Raw genomic sequence first — 24,280 nt, 5'->3', positions numbered from 1 at the left:
TTTCCGTTTCTCTATGGTGCGCTTTCCCATGCGCTTTCCGACTCAGTGCGTGCTTGCCCATCTTGCTAGGCGTACTTCCAGCACGTTTCGAGCGGTCTTTCGTCATCCGGCATTTGTTTCCGATTTGTCCACTCTGAGCAGATTTTTCCCGTCTTCTTCGCTGCAAGAAAAGATCAACAGGAAAGTATGTTTCCAAATATGCGCCGCGGTATCGCTTGTGTAGCGTTCGTAGCTGAAAGTTAACGTGTTGTCGTGCGCAGGCAGTGTTGTAAATGAAAACTATGCCTTCAGTGTTTCATGGTGAACGTATGTGTTTCCAAATATACCCGTGTGTCGCGGTATTGCACGTGTAGCGTTTGTAGCTGCTATAGTTAGCGGGTTGGCGTACGTGCTTCGCGGGCTGTGATGTGAATGAAAACTATACCTTGAGTGTTTCATGTGTTAGTCAAATATGCGCCGCGGTATCGCTTGTGTAGCGTTCGTAGCTGAAAGTTAACGTGTTGTCGTGCGCAGGCAGTGTTGTAAATGAAAACTATGCCTTCAGTGTTTCATGGTGAACGTATATGTTTCCAAATATACCCGTGTGTCGCGGTATTGCACGTGTAGCGTTTGTAGCTGCTATAGTTAGCGGGTTGGCGTACGTGCTTCGCGGGCTGTGATGTGAATGAAAACTATACCTTGAGTGTTTCATGTGTTAGTCAAATATGCGCCGCGGTATCGCTTGTGTAGCGTTCGTAGCTGAAAGTTAACGTGTTGTCGTGCGCAGGCAGTGTTGTAAATGAAAACTATGCCTTCAGTGTTTCATGGTGAACGTATATGTTTCCAAATATACCCGTGTGTCGCGGTATTGCACGTGTAGCGTTTGTAGCTGCTATAGTTAGCGGGTTGGCGTACGTGCTTCGCGGGCTGTGATGTGAATGAAACTATACCTTGAGTGTTTCATGTGTTAGTCAAATATGCGCCGCGGTATCGCTTGTGTAGCGTTCGTAGCTGAAAGTTAACGTGTTGTCGTGCGCAGGCAGTGTTGTAAATGAAAACTATGCCTTCAGTGTTTCATGGTGAACGTATATGTTTCCAAATATACCCGTGTGTCGCGGTATTGCACGTGTAGCGTTTGTAGCTGCTATAGTTAGCGGGTTGGCGTACGTGCTTCGCGGGCTGTGATGTGAATGAAAACTATACCTTGAGTGTTTCATGTGTTAGTCAATATGCGCCGCGGTATCGCTTGTGTAGCGTTCGTAGCTGAAAGTTAACGTGTTGTCGTGCGCAGGCAGTGTTGTAAATGAAAACTATGCCTTCAGTGTTTCATGGTGAACGTATATGTTTCCAAATATACCCGTGTGTCGCGGTATTGCACGTGTAGCGTTTGTAGCTGCTATAGTTAGCGGGTTGGCGTACGTGCTTCGCGGGCTGTGATGTGAATGAAAACTATACCTTGAGTGTTTCATGTGTTAGTCAAATATGCGCCGCGGTATCGCTTGTGTAGCGTTCGTAGCTGAAAGTTAACGTGTTGTCGTGCGCAGGCAGTGTTGTAAATGAAAACTATGCCTTCAGTGTTTCATGGTGAACGTATATGTTTCCAAATATACCCGTGTGTCGCGGTATTGCACGTGTAGCGTTTTGTAGCTGCTATAGTTAGCGGGTTGGCGTACGTGCTTCGCGGGCTGTGATGTGAATGAAAACTATACCTTGAGTGTTTCATGTGTTAGTCAAATATGCGCCGCGGTATCGCTTGTGTAGCGTTCGTAGCTGAAAGTTAACGTGTTGTCGTGCGCAGGCAGTGTTGTAAATGAAAACTATGCCTTCAGTGTTTCATGGTGAACGTATATGTTTCCAAATATACCCGTGTGTCGCGGTATTGCACGTGTAGCGTTTGTAGCTGCTATAGTTAGCGGGTTGGCGTACGTGCTTCGCGGGCTGTGATGTGAATGAAAACTATACCTTGAGTGTTTCATGTGTTAGTCAAATATGCGCCGCGGTATCGCTTGTGTAGCGTTCGTAGCTGAAAGTTAACGTGTTGTCGTGCGCAGGCAGTGTTGTAAATGAAAACTATGCCTTCAGTGTTTCATGGTGAACGTATATGTTTCCAAATATACCCGTGTGTCGCGGTATTGCACGTGTAGCGTTTGTAGCTGCTATAGTTAGCGGGTTGGCGTACGTGCTTCGCGGGCTGTGATGTGAATGAAAACTATACCTTGAGTGTTTCATGTGTTAGTCAAATATGCGCCGCGGTATCGCTTGTGTAGCGTTCGTAGCTGAAAGTTAACGTGTTGTCGTGCGCAGGCAGTGTTGTAAATGAAAACTATGCCTTCAGTGTTTCATGGTGAACGTATATGTTTCCAAATATACCCGTGTGTCGCGGTATTGCACGTGTAGCGTTTGTAGCTGCTATAGTTAGCGGGTTGGCGTACGTGCTTCGCGGGCTGTGATGTGAATGAAAACTATACCTTGAGTGTTTCATGTGTTAGCAAATATGCGCCGCGGTTATCGCTTGTGTAGCGTTCGTAGCTGAAAGTTAACGTGTTGTCGTGCGCAGGCAGTGTTGTAAATGAAAACTATGCCTCAGTGTTTCATGGTGAACGTATATGTTTCCAATATACCCGTGTGTCGCGGTATTGCACGTGTAGCGTTTGTAGCTGCTATAGTTAGCGGGTTGGCGTACGTGCTTCGCGGGCTGTGATGTGAATGAAAACTATACCTTGAGTGTTTCATGTGTTAGTCAAATATGCGCCGCGGTATCGCTTGTGTAGCGTTCGTAGCTGAAAGTTAACGTGTTGTCGTGCGCAGGCAGTGTTGTAAATGAAAACTATGCCTTCAGTGTTTCATGGTGAACGTATATGTTTCCAAATATCACGTGTGTCGCGGTATTGCACGTGTAGCGTTTGTAGCTGCTATAGTTAGGCGGGTTGGCGTACGTGCTTCGCGGGCTGTGATGTGAATGAAAACTATACCTTGAGTGTTTCATGTGTTAGTCACCAAGAAGTGTATGTAGTGCACGTGTCAAGCTCTGAATTACGAAAGTCTTTTTGCTTGTTAATTCGTAGTGTCATACTTGTGTTATAATGTCAAAATTTGTTCTCACAGTCATGTTCGGAAAAAGGCCCGTTGTGAAGTTGACAGTCTGTTTGAAGCTTTAGCAGAGCGTGACTCCGTAGCGTCACATGCACCGTATCTCCAGCATCAAGCACGAGGCGAAAGTTGTGGCAAAATACGCAGCTCTCGAGTAACTATGCCTATGCAGTATTCATTGGGAAGCGAATCGAGTGAAGCAGGATCGAAACTCGATTGCGGTGGTGACTTTGATAGCGAGAGCAAAGTCTCGGTGGACGGGGTCGATGGAGGCCTGGAACATGAGGATAGCGTTGGACGAGGAGAGTGCAACGTTCTCAATGTCTTCCTGGGTCTAATGCTTTGGAATCGCGAGGAACGAGAGATCGTGACGTCAGCAGTGAGTCACCTACCTTCGCGAAAAGTCTGGCTAAGTGGGCGGTGGAACATAACATAACTCAGCGATCATTGACGCCTCTCTTGCGGCTCTTAAGGTCACATGATTGCTTCAGTGGCTTACCAAGCGATGCTCGTAGTTTGTTGGGAACCCCCGTAACACTGCTGTTGCAGCAGGTATTGTAGAACTGTCTCTGGAACCTACTGTCATTATGGGCTCAGGAAAGGGCTGGAACACATTTTGGGCTCCGCAGAGCGTGTCCCAGATGTAGTACCCCTTTGTTTTAATATAGATGGGCTTCCTTGGCAAAGAGTTCGAAGCAGCAGCTTTGGCCAGTGCAGTGCTGTGTCCGTGACCCAGACTTGGCTGATGATTTGCAGAAACCTTTTCTTGTAGGTGCATTTGTGGGTCCTTCAAAGCCAGACTGTGCTAATGACTTCTTGAAGCCATTTGTCTCCGAGCTGAAGGAGCTGCTTCAGTCTGGTATATCGGTATCTGGGAAAGTAGCAGAAATCAAAGTCAAAAGCATCATCTGTGATGCGCCGGCTCGGGCTTTTATATTCCAGATTAAAGGACACAGCAGTTACTATGGCTGTCCAAAATGTACAGCAGAGGGTAGCTTTCGTGAGAAAGAGCTTTCTCTGCAACAGTAGGTAGACCTAGAACTGATGAGTCATTTCGTCAGCAGGAGGACATGGATCACCATCTAGGTAACAATCTTGACTGAGCTACCAATAGACTGCATCATATGTGCACCACTTGATCCAATGCATCTGTTGTATCTTGGTGTTACGCGTAAACTTGTGAACCTGTGGTTTTCAGGACCTCTCAATGTTCGAATCGGGCCACTAAACCGAACAGAAATATCAAAACGCAGCTGTTCTCTTGAAAGCATGTTCCTCAGGAGTTTGCACGTAAACCGAGGTCATTTGATGAAAAAGACAGGTGGAAAGCTACTGAGTTCAGACAGCTCTTGCACTACACTGGACCTGTGGTACTTGAAGGCAACCTTTCTGCTCCTGCCTATGCTAATTTCTTGACACTGCATGCAGCATCAAACATCCTTAGCACACCTTCTCTCTGTCATGAGCATGCAGACTATGCACAAATTCTTTTGGAGCATTTGTCAATGGCTTTGTGGAATTGTATGGTGCATCAAATGTCTCGTACAATGTTCACTGTCTTTTGCATCTTGCTGCTGATGCAAAGGTGCATGGTACTTTAGAATCTTTTTCAGCATTTGCTTTCGAAAACAATTTGCAGATGATCAAAAAGCTTCTTCGCCGGTCAGGCTGTCCCTCCGCCAATTGTACAACAGGTTAAAAGAAAGTGACAACCTACAGAGCGTTTTCTCATCTTGCACTGTTGATGGATATGAGCTGCTTGGTAGCCATGAGGCAGCTGTACCCCTACAGGCTGCATGAACCCTCAATATAAGGCAGTCAAATTTCGTTCCTTTACGGTTACCCTTAAAGCAGCCAACAACTGCTGCAAAGTTGGAAATGCGATTGCCCTTGTTGACGCTATAGCACACAGTAGCCAAGATGAGAGCCCTTGCATTGTAGGAAGGCAGTTTCTAGAAGTGAAACCACTGTACACACAACCGTTTGACTCTACTAGGCTCAGTATGCTGTTGTTGACAGGCTTTCAAATGTCCAGTGCTGGTCAATCACTGACATTCAGAACAAGCTGGTTATCCTTCCTTACCATGATAAGTTTGTAGTTGTACCTTTACTTCATACGAGCTAGCTCGAACACTGTTCCTATGTTGAAAGAATAAACGCTGTTTATGTTCTAGCTCCCTGCTAATTTGTTGAATGCAGGCTACAGCAACGAAGAACTGAAATTTGTGCTAACATTCTGATAGAAAAATATTTTAATCTCTTCTAAAAAATGCATTCAGCATAGCGATGTTTCTTCATGCTGCCACTTAAGTGAGTGTATTAATGCCGGCAGTGTTGATAGTAGCTGAATAAAGAAAGGTGGTGCTGACATTATGTCATGTTGTAGCTTCTGCAACTAAAAATTTCTGTACAACATTTATAATTTTGTTACTTTTTTATGAAGTTAGTTTGGCAGATGAGATGTCTAATATGTCCACTGAAATATGAGAACACTGTAAAACAAAGGCAGTTGTTCGCGTTAGCTTTTGCGAAAAAATTTTAACCAGTCGATGTTTATGTTCATTTTGTCTGAGAGTGGTCACAGACAATTTTTTACAGATGCGCTTTTCCATTGTGGAATTTACTGAAGAGAAACAGTAGCTGTTGTGCCCAACATATGGATGTTGGTGGCAAATGCTATTGGCCACCAGGACCTGGCTGCAAAATGGCAACTGTTCAAAAAGCAAAAGCCCCCAACAAAGACTGGAAAATGTACAGCATTGTGGTGAAAACTACCTACAGTAAGTTTATTTATGGATAGCTTTAACTTGAGTATGATGCATGCAGTTTCTCTGAATATGCGGGTTCTTATTATAGGCACATATCAAGAGGCTCGTAGAAATCTGGATCAAGCTCAGTACTCTGATGTTGAATCTGAGCACCTTCAGAAACGGAAGGTTAGACTGACCCTTTGGTTTACATCATGCTACATATCGCATTTATGTTCTTTTTTCCCCACTCCTCGAACCTGCTGTGCAGTTTCGAGACAAAGCCCACAGTCTGTTGTTCTGTCTTTTTAATAAGGTGTCAAAGCCAAGTCGTTACATCAGCGATGATGAAGTGCCTACTTTTCATTCACGCCTCACTGGTTCAAATGGACCGTCCACAGATGAACGTAAGTTGTCATACGAAGAGATTATTCTCTTTTGTAATATTCCTTTTTGCATGCAGGAATGGAGAACACTTGTGCAAATGCTTGCGACGAATTTCACGAAGGAGGAAACCAGTTGCAAGAGGTTGGCAACCAACAGAAAGGACAGGCAAGCAGCAGCTCACCCTTTTACAATACGTCATACTAAGTCTCTCTTTGTTGCCACACTCGGTCAATGCTGCATATTTCTTTTTAAGATGTCAAAGCCAAGCCACACCTTCAATGCTCTTTTGAAACCCCCCAGCAGCTTCCCTGGCCCATCTGGTTCAACACGTAAGCAAATAAGTCCTTAAGAGTGCTTCTTGTCTGACATGGTTTTGAATTTGCAGACAGAGACTGCGACACTCCGGCAGAAAACACTGAAGGTAATCATCCACATTTCTGGCCTCATCTTCAGTTGACTAACTACTCAATACTTTGCAGATCTTTCAAGTGACTCTGACGAATCGGAAGATGGTTGTGGTAAGCATTGTACTTCCACTTTCCTTATGCTGGAGAGCATATATTAACTTATATGTAATTTTAAAAAAGTATCCTTATAAAGGCGCCATTGAAGCATGTAAATCAATTTAGCTGTATCTAAAACTTAAGATTTCTAGGCCAAGTTGTAGGGCTGCTAGGAGCCCAGCACAATAAATTGCATAGTTTCCCTTGAATGGATATTTAGTCATCCCTATATTCTGGGCAGCTGGGTGACGTTGCAGCACTTTCTTTGCAGAGATGCTGGATGGCCAGGAGACTGACTGGCATGCGTGACTCTGGTAAACTGTGAAAGCTTCTCGTTAGTCATGTGTTTTCAGTTATATATGTGCCCCCGGTAAACTTATCAGTCCAGTACTGACACTTTTTTAACCAAACCTGCATTAAAATTTTCATGTTTTGTCTGCAGCCATGGCTTCACCTCCTGCACGGGCAAAAAACAGGAAGGGCTAACCCCAGAGGGTACGTTCAGCATCAACTAATGAGATTTTCATAGATATTGTCTGGTTAAAGTGCAACTTTGGATGCATGTTCATGTTGCCAGGTGCAATGTAGGGCTAGTATACTTGAGAGGAATTAGTGTGCTGTTTTTTGTTGTCAATACAGCTTTTCACGTATTCACTAAAGTAAAGCTTGTCTTATTCCTCCACCTCCGTGTAGGGTAGCCAGCCAAGCCAAGCTTGGTTAACCTCCCTGCCTTTCTCCTTCGTTTTTCTCTCTTTCTATTCATTCTTCCCATGTGTGCCTGACTGATTAGCATACATGAAGTTTCTGTAAAGGACTCCCGACATCGAATGTTAAAGCTTGAAATGTTTGTGTTCATTGATTGTCTAGCGTACACAGGCATTACTGACTTGAGCACATCGTTCCAAATTAATGTGGTGAATGTTGCCTTTGAGAAATTTTAATTTGGTTTTGAATAACCGTGACTGTTCATCTGAGTAGGCAGCACATCTGGATATTGTCACTAGTATGATTAGGACAGGGGCCTCCTGTGATGTTTAACGATTAATGAGAGTATTCTCAGTCTCACAGACAAGTTTGCAGCGTTATTCTTCACTCTGTTGTGTGGCTGCTGTCAACGTGGTTCTGGCTGTTGGCACCAGTGCATGGCTTTTTTGAGTACTGTAGCAAGGAATTTTTTTTTCAAAAGGGCACACTCGTGATAGAAATGTGGGTGCTCGGCAGGTGGGTGTGTTGTGTCGTTTAATTGTTTACAGAAATTTCCGCGCTAACACTTGCCTGGAGTGTCACACCCTAACTTCCACTAAAGCATTCACATGCACTTTCAAGGTCGCCAAAGTGCAACCACATCTGGCCATCCACGTCGTCCGTCTTTCTTTGTGTTTGTTAAAAAATTTTAGCGCTGTTCCCCTTCTTCGCACTATCTACCAACTCACTAGCCCAAGCTTCAACCTTAGCACATCTGGCATTATGGCACTCCCCTGTGGTAGGCCACTAGTTTATAATTTTAGGTGGGAGTTTTGAGTGATGTCGAAATTGATCATAATTATACTTGGATAGTTATGATGCATTACAATATTTGAAGTTCAATTTTGGGATTATCAGAGCTACAAATTAGCACAAAAGTCACAAACAAAGATTGGTTGTTAGGGGTCTGCAGGCTTTTTGTACCATTTTATTTCAGAGTTCCAGCATGAAGTACTCGTGAAGCTGACAGTGCTGCGAATGGTTCAAAAGCAGCATGGGGAACTTAACATGGGCTGATCGGCCGGCTTCGGTCCAATGCTGCCAAAGGAAATGCACCTTTAGTTTCCAGCCCGTTCTCGGAGTACGAGTCACTGAAACAGTTCGATAACAAGTTGACTGGCCAGATGAAAGATGTGCTTGTAAGTGCATTGAGGTTGTGTGTTGTGTGTGTTTTGCTGTCTGAGGGCCACCTAATGTCTTCCTTCTTTTCAACACTAGTGCAGTGTGTAAATCCTCAGCCACCACTGAATAGAATTTTAATTTGTCCCCTAGGTTACATATATTTATAGAAAATTTGAAGTAGTCGATGTACTCTTTTAGTAAAGCCATTATTTTTATATATATTCATGAGATATGTGCAGTTTTTAATTGCATGCTTACGATAAGTGTATATTGGCTTGCCTCTATTTCAGGTGGAAGAGCTTGCCAACAAAGGTGGAATCAATGCTGCTGCGTGCACAAAAAGAATTCTTTGCTACCTGCTCTGTGACAATCTTGCAGCGGAATTCTCATGGCTTGGAAAAAAAGGAAAGCGTAGATTCAGCGAGCTCCGTCTTGCCTCTTGCATAATAAGTAAGTGTTTTTCATGTACTTGATTGATAGCTTCTCTTGTTTCCTTGGTGAAAGAGGTCTCTCCGTTCAACTAAAAACTGTCAGGTGGCTGCCATTTGGACTTTGCTTTAAATGTTTTAAGCATCATGCTTTTGCTTCTAGGATTACAGAAAAGGGAGAAGGCAGGGAGGTTAACCAGACAGCAGTCCAGTTGGCTACTCTACGCAGGGGTATTGTTATAGTGTTGTTACTGGTGGATCCGGAGGGGGGGGGGCAGATGTCCTAACTCCTTCCCCTCCTTAATTCTTGAAAGCCGAGTGTGTGTGTCGTTATCAATGAATCAACTTCGTGTTTAGTCCCTCTTAAAAACGGTGGAAGAGGTGAAAGAAAGCTGTCTTTTGGTTTTGTTTTTGCTCCTATCGCAAGGGTTCACGGCAGCACAGTCACGTTTGCATATTTATACCAATCAATAGAATAGTGAAATATATACATCATTTTGAACATGGAAGTAGAGCTAAGATCGATAAAGGAACAACATGGGGAATATAATCATAGTGGACAAAATATTACTAAATAAGTCACTTGCATTTACAAATTTATTACAAATTTAAAGCTTTAAGTATCAGACTTCTCATTAGCTGCCCCCCCCCCCCCTGGACAAAATCTTGTATCCGCCTTTGACGGTTGTCATCGGAAAGAAAATCAGGCTGTTGGCTTGATTGAATGTTTAAGTTGGTGTCACTTTTTGTCTCTCAATTATTGCTTTGACTTTCTCAAAGGTGCTGTGCAAAAGGTTCACGCTGCAAATGAATTTGCCATAGAGGCAGCCATTCGAGAATGGCTGCGTCATGCCCCAGCAAGGCACAGGAATGCAGCAAGAGGTAATAAACCTGCTATGCATTTTGCAGTAAGCTTAAAGGAACTGACAGCTAATTTCTGCAGTGCCCAGTTTTTTTCTGTTGCAATCGAAGCTCATTGGTCACAGTATCCAGTCAGTGTGATGTAAATGGAAAGCACTGTAGAACGTTTTTTAAAATTTTCTATCTGCTTTGTAGATTGAGTTCCCTACCAGCAAAATTTGCTTGGCCCAAGCATGGTAAATCATCAGTGGCCAAGCTGTCCATGAATGAAAGTTATTGGAGGCCAAGCAAAATACGAGCTTGGCAGTTGTAACAAGCCTACCATTGGCCAAGCAAAGGAAGGCCGTGCTTGGCAAATCATTGGAAACACCTCTTGCCATGGTTGGCACTGTAGTGGAACACCATGCAATAACCAAGCATGTTCTAGATATGGAGGCATTTTGGCCAATGTAATTTCTGGCACATTTTTGTAGTTTTTGTCTTGAATAAAATTTGGTGCCCGGCTACATTTTTCTACATTTTTGTCTGTACCCCCACCCCCCAAACAAGTCACAAGGCAAATATTTCTGGTGCTTCAGGTTTATTTTACACTGAATATATACAAGGCAATACGCCATTTTTATATTCCTTCCTGAACTCTTGCGATTATAAAGTGTTGCTTGGGCTTCTGTTGGAGTCTTTCATCAAGGTGGCACGCCGTCTTTGCATAAGTGCACCTTCTTGATCCACAGCGAACGTGAGCCACCTTTTTGTTATGTCCGAAACAGCTGCGTCGGTGTGTTGAACAGGGTACGTCTGGCACCTGTGAAATACAAGGAGACAAAAAATCATGAGCTTCTCTTTAAAAAGTCATTTCTCAGGCTTTCAACAATTTTCAACACATAGCGGGAACATTTGTTGGAAGGCTAATCGGTTATGCATGATTATGAAGATCAGAACACATGCACGGACAGGAAGAGTTGATTGGACAGCATGATACATATTTTTTTTTTCACTTTCAACTACAAGCTTATTAATGGAGTAGCTTGCGTAGTTTTGTGAGAACCCCATCAATATGAAACAAAAGATGAAGAAATACAACAAAAATGTCCCACTTAATCTTCTATTCTGGCACCCTCTTCCAGAACAACATATATTCTTTCAAATTATAAAGATCATACTTTTTTGCTGATAGCACTATGGAAGGAGCATTGGCGCACGAGCACTCTATTATGTCCTTGTTTTCTTCCTGTACGTATGTCCTTTGAGATTTATGAACGTTGCTGGGATAGTCGATGTACCAAGATGTTGTAGTTGCCGGGGAGCTTCTGTTGAGTCCTGCTGCTTAGCAGTGCTGCTGACTGTTAAACAAAGAAATTGGTTATGTGCTCTGGTTCTCGGCTCCTAAAAATAGGAACTCCAACAAAACAGAAAATAACATGATCGAACACTGCACTGGAGAAGCATCTGGTAGTAGTGAAACTGTTTGTTTCAATGCTGATTCTTGCTCCTGATGGCACAAGTTGGCAGTATTCATGAAGGCAGCATATATAAACTCTGAAAAATTTGTATCAGTTGGACAAGTTTCCAAACAAACATCAGTAATGCAGTATGTGCAAATATACTGGTCGTGGTGAAGCATCTTCTAAACAACTACGACCGAAATATCACAACATGGAGAAGTCTACATAATACTGAACCTCATAATGAGGATGTCCTGCAGAGCAGGAGAGAAAACTAGAATTTGTTTTTTATTGACACTTACCAAGGAGAAACAGCAGCACATTTGCCAGGCTTTTAAATGCTAATTTGTTCTCAGAAACCCAGCTGTACTTCTGTACGACCATTTTAGATACATGTGCTGGAGCTCTCTGTGCATGGCATCTTTAGCACTGCTGCCATCTTCTAGGGAGAAATAGCTGATCTGTAACAAAAAAAGCAATAAATAAATTATTAAGTTTATCAAAGAAATGTTACACATGTTTAAAAGCTTGGAAAGAAGTCTTTATTATATTCAGAGGTTGTGGTGCCAACAGAAAGAAACCTTGCAGTGATAAAAACAGCATTATTTCATCACTTGAATATTCATACATTCTACGCAGTACTTGTGCGGACTGACAAAATCTATGCCTTCATGGTGGAAAATTGTGATTAAAAGTAATAAAACCCAGTAAGAATTCAGCATGGCAATGTGGCAACGCGAGGCGCTCCTCCAGAAGCGAACGAGAAATAGCCGCGCACGCCGACCACACGCCACTCGCTGCTACGTGTTAAAGGGCATAGTATACGAAGCTCGACGCTGCTTGATACAAAGTACGGTCATACTGCACACTAAGTGGAACCTTGCATTTACCGAGATGTAGCAGCTACAGACTGCATCAGCGGCTCGGCAACTGTCTTTCGGACCATGCAGGGGGCAACACCTCAGGTGGCAGTCCGTTCAGTTTGTCATATCGCGAATAGTTTTCACAGAAAACCGTGGATCGCTCATGAAAAATTAGGCGAATTGAAGCGATGCTCGAACACCGTACAGAAGAACGTTTGACATATGCCCGGTTTTCGCTGGTAACATGGGAAAACTACGGCATGTGCAATCACACACATTGAAAAGAGTTAGGACTACACATGCACTACGACTAAAATACTCTGGGCCTGATCTCTCGCGTCAGGGACGCACTTCAGTCACTTTCACCGCAGTGCACTAAGTCGTGCAAAAAAGTGCACGGAGATTGGCAAGGGGCTACTTAGCTGGTTTTTGTAAAGTTTTCAGACGGTGACGATCATACAAGTACTCGTAATTATACGGCGCGTGCAAGTGTATCTAATTAAGTGACAAAATGTGCTGTGTACAGTGACAACTAGTAGGTTCTCGCCAATCTTATAGCGCTTTTTTTTTTTTTGCTTGACACAGGTGTACTGTGGCAAAAGTGACTTAGGCGTTGCGTACTCGGTGGATCAAGGCCATACAATTTTTTACACGCTGTCATTTGTTATTATGGTTTTCTTTTCGCGGTGGCGTTAGCGTTCTTTTTCAGGTGATTTATGGCCGCGCCCATTCAGAAGGATTGCTCAAAATTTGAGTCTACCGTGCAAATGTTAGTACACTTTCTCACATGACCAAACATACTGTGGTGAAAGTGACTTTAGTGTTCCGCACGCGATAGATCAGGTCCACGAAATTTTAGAACCGCTGTCATTTGTTATCATTATACGCCTTCGTTTTGCTGCTTCCGTTCACATTAAAAAGTTTATCTGCGGCTGATATCAATACTCGCATACGTAAAAACATTGGAATCTTTCACGCATACACGTCTTCAATAGCGATTCAAAAGACGGCGAGCACATATTGAGATTCGCGAGAGAAGCAGTCGTCAAGGGAGGAGGGAGCAGTGCCTGTTCTGTGGACCAGACTACAGAATGAACCCTCGCAATTTGTGACAGAAAACCGTCGTCAAGAGAGGTGGGCTGCATGGGCTACAGTACATTCTGCACAGCCCACAGCGCGCAAGTTTATTGTGTGGTCCACAAAATAAGGCTGCGCTTTATTTTGTGGTCTGGACCACAGAATAGTCACTGCAATGAGTGATAGCTCTAACGCACAGGTTAGGCGTCTTTTAGGTGCAGGTTGCCCTCGTGATGCAGTGGCCACTGTCCCTGAACGTTTAAAGCAGTCCATTATGTCAAGTCCGAGCATGGTTGCGGAAATCCGTAGGAAGAAACGTGTCGTAGGTATACCGTACATACACTGCGTATCTCACAGGCTAAAGAAAGTAGGAAGTAGATGCGGTGTTAATGTTTTCACGGCTGCCGATAAGCTAGGTAAGATTTGTGCCGCTGTGCAGAGGAAGAATGAGCGAGTAAAAGCCAAGAAGCGGACCGATATTTCTTTCGTAAAACGCACCAACAAATTCAGTGATTGCCGTACAAGTGTCGTGTATAAGGTCCCTTTCAGCTGCCGCCGCTTCTACGTAGGACAGACGGGCCGCTGCATTAACCAGATATTATTGGAACGTGAGAGATCGCTAACCGGAGGCTCACCCTCTAATCTATCTTTACATTGTCGAGATTGTAAGTTTACGCCGAAATTCGATGAACGCGCAGTTTGTACCGGCATAGGAATGAAGAAACGCGCCTGGTGATTGAGGCATGACATATCTAGAACAGTGGCAGCGCATGCGTGAGTCAACGGTCGATTAACTTGCATAAAGATGAAATCAAGTGCCTCAACAGTTATCTTCCACGTAGACCCCCCACGCGTGCCGGATTGATAGGTTCGCCTATTGCATGGGCATGCGCAGGTAAGTTTTCGTGCTTTCTTTCTTTTCCGCTGTTGCGCGTCTCTTCAGTGGTTGGTGGGCGTTTGTGGTGTCCTGACTTCTTTCTTGTGTCCGTGTTTGCACGCCCTGTCTTTTTAGAATGAATACTGACCAACTAGCTCTGCTCTCTGTTATTCCATGTAGGAGAGAGAGGCGCTTTCCTAATGACGAGTTGGAGTTTCCTGGTGTCGACAGGCGAGATGCTTTGCAGTTACTGAATTTTAAGGACGACGGGATGTTGGCAAAGTAACAGAGCGCTGCATGGCTTCCGACGAATTGAAAGAAAAATACCAGGAATTCATAATAATATCTGGGGTTTAACGCCCCAAAACCATTATATGATTATGAGGGACGCCGTAGTGGTGGGCTCCGGAATTTTGACACCTGGGGTTCTTTAACGTGCACCTATATCTAAGTACACGGGCCTCAAACATTTTCGCCTCCGTCGAAAATGCAGCCGCCGCGGCCGGGATTCGATCCCGCGACCTTTGGGTCAGCAGTCTAGCGCCATAACCACTAGAGCACCGTGGCGGGGCGACGAGGAATTGGGCACGATGCTTCGGTCTCTTATAGATACCATGCGCAGCTGACGACTCTGACAGCCCAAGCTGCCCAAAGTGCTGAATGCTTTTGATCCAGTGTTTTCAGTTCTTCACTGATCACCAAGGCACGCCCGCGACCCTTTTTTTCACATTGAAGCAAGAAAGGCCGCGATTTTCCAGTCGAATGTCAGGGCGCTCCCGTATGTCGGATAAACACCGGCCTTAGTGACCATACTGCTGCGCTCGTTCAGTGCTCGCCTCCTTCCTCTCTTTCTATTTCTAGTCCCCGTTCCCTCAGGCTGGCAAACTGGACGCTCGTCCGGTTAACCTCCCTGTCATCGCTCTTCTAGCATTCTCTCCCTCTCTCTCTCGCTATATCTCTCTACCTTTACCTTTACTCATAGAGCCTGTAACAGCTATGGCTGTAATAACTAGGTGTAGTTTATTTGAGAATGTTTTTCGCACTATTAGCTTGTTTTCCGCAACAGCAATGTTTCTTTCTATCTAAGTGGAATGGCTAACACACCAATGTTCACCTGTCTTATAGGACAGTCACAGCGCACATCACATGCAGATGGAGATTTCCCCGTAGAACGAGCAAGTGATCTATTCCTGCTGCCGTATTCAAAAGAACGTCTCACGCTAGAATAGCTTGTGATAGAAAATGTGAGCCAATCCTGATGTTGGAAATACCATTAGCGAAGCCACCTGCAGAATGGCAGAGTACTTGTAGAACGAAACGCGCTTTGAGTTCGGCCCCTGCAGTTGGACGTCCCTCAGCAACATTGAAGCCGTAAAAGACGCTCTAGTAAAGCTTTCCGAATGAGTTATTCTTACCAAGAGTTCAATTTAGGCCCATGAGCATATTCATATTTAGAAGCCCATTGGAACACCAATCGAGTGAAAATGAATTTCATGAGTAAAACAAAATTTCTCAAATGAGGACCTGTCGCGGTAGCTCAGCGTCTATGGCGTTCCACTGTTGAGCACGAGGTCGTAAGTTGAATCCGACGGCGGCATTTGGTGATAGCGGATTGTAAAAACGTTGGTGCTTAGCTCACTTTTGATGCGCATTAAAAATAATAACTCCAGGTGGCTAATATTAGTCTCAGAAGTCATATGTCCCGTTCTTTCCCTGAAATGATGTACCACATCAATACGGTGCGTCTTTATACAGAGACGTGTGCTTTTGGCTTAAATTCGCAGAAGAATAATATTGTAATCACTATGCGACTCCGTTCATACTACGAACTAGTACAAACATCCCATAATATGGTCCATATTCCGTAAATAACACTATGTAAAGCTGCCTGTTTAAATTTAAAAAGAAAATAAGATGGGAAGTTCCTTTTACCTATTGGTAATCTAGCTGCTGCGATGGTGGCGCTCTCACAAACGTGTGTCGCCGCCTGTTAGCCGCTGTAGAAAGCAGCCGTACCAGGAGGGTGGCCGTATGTCCCGTAAGAGCGGGAAAAACGTGCAATTGTTTCCCGATCGGCTGCATTCCACAGATACCGCCAAGCGGTGACAAAAACTTGTGCTAGCGCAACCTTCGCAGCATCTATTACCAATAGATGCTGCGAAGGTTGCGCAGCATCTATTGGTAATAGATGCTGCGCAACCTTCTTTTTTTTTTTTCTTATAAACAAGGGAAGTAATCCTTCCATGCGTTACGCCGTACAACCTGGACCATAATGTGTTGCCATTATGCAACACACTATAATAACAGAGAAGCGGTAAACGCAAAATGTTATTTCTGAATCTCATTCGCTCTTTTTTTTTTGTCTACATTAAAGAAGAAAAAGAAAACAGGTGAGTGACCCTGCATCTCTTTAGGACGTATGACGTTCCAAATTCAGACGATTATGTGCGCGAAAGAGTTCCCGTCACATTGAGAGATGTCCTTAAACCAATGACAAGGTGAGCTAGTACAAAAGCCGTATCTGATCGAGCAGACAAAAGCTGACTCAGTTCTATCCGTATTCTTCTTCACAATCAGCGCAAGAACGGACAAGGGACAAGAAAGGGAACATAGACGAGCGCTGTCTTTCAACTGAGTTCCAACTATGTTCCCTTTCTTGTCCCTTGTCCGTTCTTGCGCTGATTGTGAATATGGATTACCAACTAGCCCAATCTCAAACTTTGCTTCTGTATCCGTATGCCACATAAGTGATACGTATGCTCCGTCCTATTAACAATGTTACCAACTGCACGAGCATTGTATCCACACTTCGAGTGCTATATCTTCGGGAGTACAGGCACAGCAAGAAGTGCGACGTATGCTCAAGTAAACACGCCGTATACAGGGAACACTTTAAAGTGGCTCTTAAAATTTGTTCCTGCGTATGCTGGGATTTCTTTTTTTTTTTTGTAATGAACGGCGACCTCTCTCATTTCACGCAACGCCGTTCTGTTGGCTATCGGAGTCACCCTCGTACATACCGTTCGAAGCCGGTAGCAAAGCAGAGGTTATCGCATTTTTCTGGACCATACGGTGACCCTCGGAAGAGAGAGCAGGTCGGGCGACCGTAACGAGATTTTAATGACGCGGTCGCATCGAACCCCACGACAAGATAAGCAAGCGAAGCGAGCGAGCGCCTCATGACAAATCAACCTTCGAGGACAAAAAACAACGCAGTGAGAGAAGAGCGTGGTGCTCGCGTCTCCGCGGGCCCGCGTCTCTGCTGCCGAGCGGGAAACACGAACGACTACCTCGAGTGTCCCGGCCACCTGTCGCCGGCGTTCCCGATTGACTCGGTGCTCGAGATGCTATTAATCGGCGGCGAGCACCATGTCACAGCGAGTGGCGCATGATCAATGCTCGAGGGAGAGAGAGAGAAAAAAAAAAGAGTTCGCGCGCCCTGTTTATGTGTTTACCATTGCCACCCCCCGAGCGTTGAGGCTAGCGGTAGAAAGCCGCGCCCGTTCTGTTGTGGATGCGTCAGTCGCGATCGTTCGGGAACTGCATTGCGGTGACGACTGCGCCCCTGCTGCCCCATACGCTGCGCAAGACGTCGCCGTGCATTGGCTTCTGGAAGCACGCATGGGCAGTGGCGACGCACAGTAAGACGGGAGTATAACTCTCCGTGTAGCACGAAAATTATTGAACACCTATGATTGCGTGCGCATATCGCAATAAAAGGAACGAAACCTTCCTTCAAGCAATGAAACAGAAAAGACGGCGTTACTGTGCGCATAATCCAGGTAGAAGTTAAGTTTTGTATACCTAATAACACCGAAAAACCTTCATTATTGGCCTTAAAAGAGCACTGACATCAAATTTCAAAGTCGAGATCTGCCCTTCATTCGATTGCTCGGTATGCATAGGTCTCCTTGACCAAATTTGAATGGCGTCCGTCGCGTGGAAGTAATTTTATTTCGAGGGCAAACAGCGTACGAAAGCTCAACGGAAGATTGATCACGCTGCGACATCGACACTAGTGCTACGTAATAGGTGTGATAGATTCCGACCATACCATCCTGAGCGACGATACGCTAGTAACAATGACGTCGACGATCTGCGTGTATTTATTGTGCCGCCGACGCCAGGCGACGCTCTAACCGGCTTTCACTCCCAGCCAGTGGCTCTCCTTGCTGTCCCGATGCGTGCCTGCGATTCATCGTGTCGTATCGACTGATTTGTCGTGTGATCCTCAGCGCTAGTGCCATCAATCGGAGCGTATACGTGCCAGCATGTCGGGGAACAGTGTTTGCTTCATTAGGCCACGCATACATGTGTTTTATTAGGCCATGCTTCATTAGGCGATGCTTTATGAGTCACAGCAAACGGTTCTCAGTTTGAGCGACTAGCCAGTACGTGCGTAGATATTTGTATGCATTCTGATGTCGACGTAGACGCATTGTTCTGTGAATCATGAGCCCGATCTTGCGATAGTAAAGCACTAGAAAGCTACTACGTACACGTATGCGTGTGGGTTTAACGCGGGACGGTGGCTCGTGTACAATGTTGCTGTTTTTGCAGCATGTGTAATTTTACCGAGTGCGAAATTAGAGTTCTTTCCATTAGCCAAAGCACTGTGGGAAATGTGATTGAAACGTGGGCTATGATCGCATGCTCCACCATTTTATTGCGATAGCAATTATATGGACAGTCTCGGCTGGATTTTGCCGTCGCCGTCATGCACCGTATATGTATAAGTATGTATATATATATAAAAGCCCCAAAGAAAAATAATTCAGAAAAATGCTGCCGAAGCGCGGAATCGAACCAGGGACCTCTTCCTCCGCAGCGAGTGGCGCTAGCCACTACGCCACGAAACGCAGATCCTCCACGTAAGTAACGGCGAGCGTTATATACACACCCTTTACTGCTGCACGGACTCGGAGACGGCTGCGCTTATAAGCGTTTCTTCATTACCAGCGAGATGGCGTTAGGAGCGCGACAGGCGCATTTAAAAGTCGTCGGCGAGCTCGCTCGCTTCTTCTTATACTTGCGCAGGGAGAACCTTGCCCTTCCGCTGTCTGCTCGCGCGGTTTTCTTGTGCTGAGGGGAAGAGGGATGTTTCACGCTTTCACCGTGATGTCCGCGCTCATGTTACCGAGCGTACGAAAGCCACTCGAGCTCAAGAGACGCCGCTAAACGAACAAACAGAAGATGAGCGCGAACTATCAAGTGTCACAGCTCGACACTCGAAGCACGCTAGTTTCCTTCGCTGCTTCGGCCGCCTTTGCAACAGGAGCGCTGCTCAAACTGGGAGTATCCATTGGCGAGCCTCACATCATATAGCATTAGTTTCTTGCTATCGCATTCATTGCTTCGGCCTTGCGGCGAAACTGTGACTTTTTTATTTTCCTGTAGTCGCATGTTGGCGTAGTTTTTAAAAGCGGCGAAAGCTTAGATCAACCCTCTATATCTGTGTAATTATTGATTTCCAAGATCAATCTATAGCTTGCATTGGAGTCTGCACAAAAGATTACTCAAGTATACAAAAGATTACATTAACCCTTATTAACCCGCAAACTTCTCTGCCAGCTCCAGCAGCATATGCCCGTTACAGAGAAGTTTACTCAGACAAACATTGCCAGACTCTATGTGTACCTTCGGCAGACAAATGATGATCGGCTTTTACGGAAGAAAACAATCTTAGCAGCCTGGTCTAACAGCTCATCAGCGCAGAAAGCCATACGACCCCTTATGCGCAATTTTTGAAGGCAACTGACTTAAGCGATGTTCTATAGCTACGCTGCACTGTGCATGCGTATTGTAAATCATGTGCGCTCACGCTTTCACACTACCGTTATCCCCTGATTTCCCTCCCCATGCATAGGGTAGCAAACCGTAGAAATTCTACTTAACCCTTAACCTCCCTGCCTTTCCTTTTTCGTCTCCGCTCTCTCTCTATCTGCATATATATATATATATATATATATATATATATATATATATATATATATATATATATATGATATATATATATATATATATATATAATGTATATATATATATCTCATATATATATATATATAGTATATATATATATATATCTATATATATATATATATATATACTATATATATATATATATATATATGTGTAGCATTATTATTCGCGGCCTGCCACATATGGTCACTCTTAGTTAGCGGTACGTGAATATGGTCTTCTTCATTATTGTAAAGGTTCGCCTCAATAGACACCTTTGTGTCTTCTGGCAAAAGCTTGAAAAGCAATCGTAGGGTCCCGTTTCGTGAGAGTGCATAAACCATCCACAAAAGACACAGCGGCGTGCGCTTACCATGCAAGTTCTCGCAATGGCTGATGCTGTAATTCTGTAGAGGTATGCAATAAATTCAGCAGCAGAACGTCGGAGATGGTTAATAGTTGTCGACAGCGAGAAGGTGTCGCTTTACGTCTTTCACTTCTGTGCTCGTTTACGTGGCAAGAGGTAAGGGTAGGTGCAAGGGAATCTCAAAATATGAATAAGAATCGAACATTGGCAGACTTTGCTGCAAAAGCGGTTCACTGTTACATGTACTTGCTCTGGAAGCTTGTAGTGAGGAGTATGAAAAGAACATTGGAAGTTTTGTTAGTTCCACCACCTAAGCAAAGGTCACACGATACGGTTTCCCTGCATTAGAGACCTCGTCTCTCGAATGTTATATGGCTTTCATTTATTTTTCTGGACCAGAACAAATAGACAAAGTTCAGAAAGCTTAGCTCTTGCTTTGAATGAACAGCCCTGCACTTTGCACGTGCCACCTATTGAAGAGCTAATGAGGAGCCAGTGCCAGTTTGGTGCGCCAACATCTCCGTATACGATATCAACAACAACAAAAAAAAAAAATGCGGGCAGTTTGCACCAAGTCGCGCAAAGCTTGGCAGAGCGAAGCACGGGCCCGATGGCCACGCTTTGCTAGCATCGTTGCATGAAAGAAAAAGAAAAAAAATGACTGCATAGACGAGTGGTTAGGACACTCGCCTTCGGATTGGGCTCTCTGTCTCTCTTTCTTTTTCTTTCTGTCTGTCTCTTTCTCATTTTTTTCTGTGCTACGCTGTACTCTCTCTCCCTTATTTCTTTCCCTCCTCCTCACCATCCCATCCCTCCTCCTCACACACACTTCCCTTTCCCAACCCCTTGCTACACTATACTATACAAGGCTATGCTATACTCTGCTAGCGTGCCTCGATAGCCGAGTGGTTAGGACGCTCGCCTTCTGATCGAGGGTAGGCAGGTTCGTATCCCGCCTCGTGAAGAATGTTACAGCGAAAGCTGTTATGAGATCATTTCACCGGCCGTTTTTGGCGCCGTAGTTGTCCGCCGCCGCCGCCGCCGCCGCCGGTGTCCGTAACCAGTATCGCTCGAAATAAGAAAAAAACCGAAATAAGAAAAAAACCCCAGGATGGAACGAGGTTCGAACCTGGGCCCTCTGCGTGGGAGCCCAGTATTCAACCTCTGAGCCATGCCGGTGCTTGAAGCTGCTTTGTAAAAAGGTCCTATAGAGGCTTCATGTCGGGAAGGAACCGCATTAGCATATGCAATATAGCCTGGTAGAAGAGTAAAATAAGCACCAAGCGTCGCACAACGCGAATTCTGTAACCAGGCGTCACACAATGCGAATTGCGCAACGAGTAGGTTGTTGAATGCTTGTAACCCATTACAAAGGGCTCTGCCATAATTCTTCATCGTCATCAGGCACAGCATCAACAAAGCGCGCATAATGCCTTACATGCGTTTAGCAGGTACCAACGCTCTCCGCAGAATGACGAAAAATGGCACAGTGCCTGCTGCCCTACTTCTCGAAAATTACAGTGATATATAGCGTAGTGGGTTCCTCGCAAGTGCACTTGTATTGGTTGCCAAGGAAGCGCATAAGGGCATGATCCACTTCCTCGGGGTCTCAGTAAAATTACAGATTTATAGCGTAGTGGATTCCTCGCAAGTGCACTTGTATTGGTTGCCAAGGAAGCCCATAAGCGCATGATCCATTTCCTCGGGGTCTCAGTAAAGTTCTTCGCCCCCCCCCCCCCCCGTCTCTCTCCCACGTCAACGTATGTTATACAGCATGACGGGAGGAGAGGGAAATAGCGACCGGGCGTCACCCAATGCAAATTACATAACTGGTGGCCCGTTTAAAGATTCCAACCCATTACAAAGGGCTGAGCCATAATTCTTCATCGTCATCAGTCGCCGCGTCAACAAAGTGCACATAGTGCCTTACAGACGTGTAGCTGGTGCCTCGCTTCTCCGCAGAATGACGAATAATGGCTTAGTAGGTGCTTCCCAACTTCACAAAAATTGTGATTTATGGCGTAGTGGGTACCCTTCTAGAGTACTTGTACTGTAGCCCCAAGAGAGCTTAACGGGCTCTAGAAACGGCGCTCTTCCAGCTTTCTCTGTGACTGTGCTGCGGTTTCAGCGCAGGCCTGGCGTTTTTTTTTCGGCAAGAATTTTTCTCTTTCTCTTTCTTGATATCTTTCTTTCCGTCGCTCTGTTGGTTTATCTCTTTCTTTCTTTCTTTCTTTCTTTCTTTCTTTCTTTCTTTCTTTCTTTCTTTCTTTCTTTCTTTCTTTCTTTCTTTCTTTCTGTATTCATTCTCTCACCCATCAGGGTTATTACAGGCCACGCCGTAGCGGTGAGTAGTGGAATTTGCCCAAATTCTGTGGCACATACCCGTTTATGATGATGATAGTTTGGCGGCAAGGTCGACATTTTACGGCCGGCTTAAACAGCTTCGCTGTCAAGACAAAAAGAAAAAAAAAAACCTTGCCTCTGTAGCGTTCACTGGTAAAAGAGAATTTACATATTCATAGAAAACACCATTTCTATAATTATGTTGCTCGCAAAAACCAACAATCTGACGGTGTTCTAAGCATACGCGGTGATGACGTGTTGGCATGACAGAGCACTCCTAATAACCACTGGGCAGCCGCAGGAACAGTGCCGTGGCAGGCACCACGAACCTGAGAACGTCGGCGCGATGAGAAGTGTCGCCAGTTGCGCTGCAGGTATCGCACATCGATGGTGCATGATGAGATAATACCGACGGGAAAGAGTCGGCGTTATTTATGGGCTAATGATGAGATAATGCTAGCTTGAAGTTTGCGACTTGTTCTGTTCAGAGGAATGCACGCGGACAAAAGCTCAGAAGAAAAGCTGCGGTGTGCAGTGACGAGGCGTTCGTTTCGCTTTGTGGTGTTTCCTGCAAATGTAAGTGCTCCTCGCGTATATACGTCTCCCTGACCATCTTCGCGCAAGCCGTGAAGAGGGTTAAAGTAGACCCCTCTATTTAAAGAACAAACTTATTGTGCTCCTGTTAATGCAGATTACGACATGTGTATCATTGCTACAGATAATAAATAAAATACCACCTAGTGTACTGTTCTATGGAGTTTCTGAATACATGAATTTGTACCCGATAATGCAATTATTCGAAGAAATGGTAGCGGGCGGCATTATTAGTATCTCGTAAGGAGTTGCGAAAACTTGTTGCGGAAAGCGGTTGCGGCAATCGTACTTTGAATCATGAGAACCGGCTTTAAGGGCAATAACAACGATAATTTTGTCTATTGATATTAGAAAACTTTAACAAAAACCGCTCGCTATATTAGTGAATAACGGCACGCGTTGGACAAAGCGATTTCAGTATACAAAGCACGCTTGTTTTTTTTTTTTTTCCACTGAGAGGAATTTTACAACAGGTAATTTATAATACAGCGGAGCATAGACTCTACGCAATCACTTTTGAACTGCAACAAAAGGCAGTTCAAGTACTTGCAAGCATCATCTAACGAACGGAGTGAGTTGTAGAGGCATGGTAATTTCGTTCCTTTTCAGGTGGGAAAAGAACAGACAAGGACACGACTCAGACAACTCAGCCACTGCTCTGCAAAAGGAAAACAGGAAGAGCTCCGTGCGCTTATACTGGCAGATAATGGACAGAGAAAAGGGGAGCGCGAATGTGCTTAAACTTAACAATGCATCGTCAGATTTTTCAGTCGCGTGCGAAGGGGTTGAAGAAGGCATAAAAGAAGGGGTAACCACAGAGAGAGGGAGAGAAAGAGCGAGAGACGTGCATTACGTGGGACAACTTCCTTGCAGGGTGAAGCCATTATTTCAGGGCCCC

At 44.8% G+C, this 24,280-nt stretch overlaps 1 protein-coding gene and 1 long non-coding RNA gene across 3 annotated transcripts; both read left to right on the top strand.

Moving 5' to 3' along the window:
* Window positions 1-5,737: 5,737 nt before the first annotated feature.
* LOC119378458 (uncharacterized) lies at window positions 5,738-7,015 on the top strand. Its single transcript, XM_037647587.2, has 8 exons — window positions 5,738-5,849; window positions 5,926-6,005; window positions 6,133-6,223; window positions 6,280-6,368; window positions 6,457-6,532; window positions 6,589-6,624; window positions 6,683-6,721; window positions 6,978-7,015. Exons 1-8 carry the CDS (start codon window positions 5,774-5,776, stop codon window positions 7,013-7,015), a joined length of 525 nt encoding a protein of 174 aa, XP_037503515.1. The 5' UTR covers window positions 5,738-5,773.
* Window positions 7,016-8,439: 1,424 nt separating this feature from the next.
* Window positions 8,440-10,020, top strand: LOC119378457 (uncharacterized). Of its 2 annotated transcripts, none has more exons than XR_005181001.2 (3): window positions 8,440-8,589; window positions 8,863-9,022; window positions 9,781-10,018. It is a non-coding gene; the product is annotated as an uncharacterized LOC119378457 (long non-coding RNA). The 2 variants fall into 2 exon arrangements; XR_007414756.1 differs by having other exon boundaries at window positions 8,451-8,583; window positions 9,781-10,020.
* Window positions 10,021-24,280: the final 14,260 nt, after the last annotated feature.

The sequence above is a fragment of the Rhipicephalus sanguineus genome, unplaced genomic scaffold (assembly GCF_013339695.2).
Source record: "Rhipicephalus sanguineus isolate Rsan-2018 unplaced genomic scaffold, BIME_Rsan_1.4 Seq838, whole genome shotgun sequence".
In the NCBI taxonomy this organism is placed as follows: domain Eukaryota; kingdom Metazoa; phylum Arthropoda; class Arachnida; order Ixodida; family Ixodidae; genus Rhipicephalus; species Rhipicephalus sanguineus.
Note: the sequence above shows the minus strand (reverse complement) of the source record. Positions and strands in the feature narration are given on the sequence as shown.

Excerpts from the sequence above, each read along its gene's own strand:
- LOC119378458 (XM_037647587.2), top strand. The coding sequence starts at position 5,774 with ATGGCAACTGTTCAAAAAGCAAAAGCCCCCAACAAAGACTGGAAAATG. Across the intron at positions 6,369-6,456 it reads GCAACCAACAGAAAGGACAG|ATGTCAAAGCCAAGCCACAC; the intron begins GCAAGCAGCAGC and ends TTTCTTTTTAAG. Across the intron at positions 6,722-6,977 it reads CGAATCGGAAGATGGTTGTG|AGATGCTGGATGGCCAGGAG; the intron begins GTAAGCATTGTA and ends CTTTCTTTGCAG.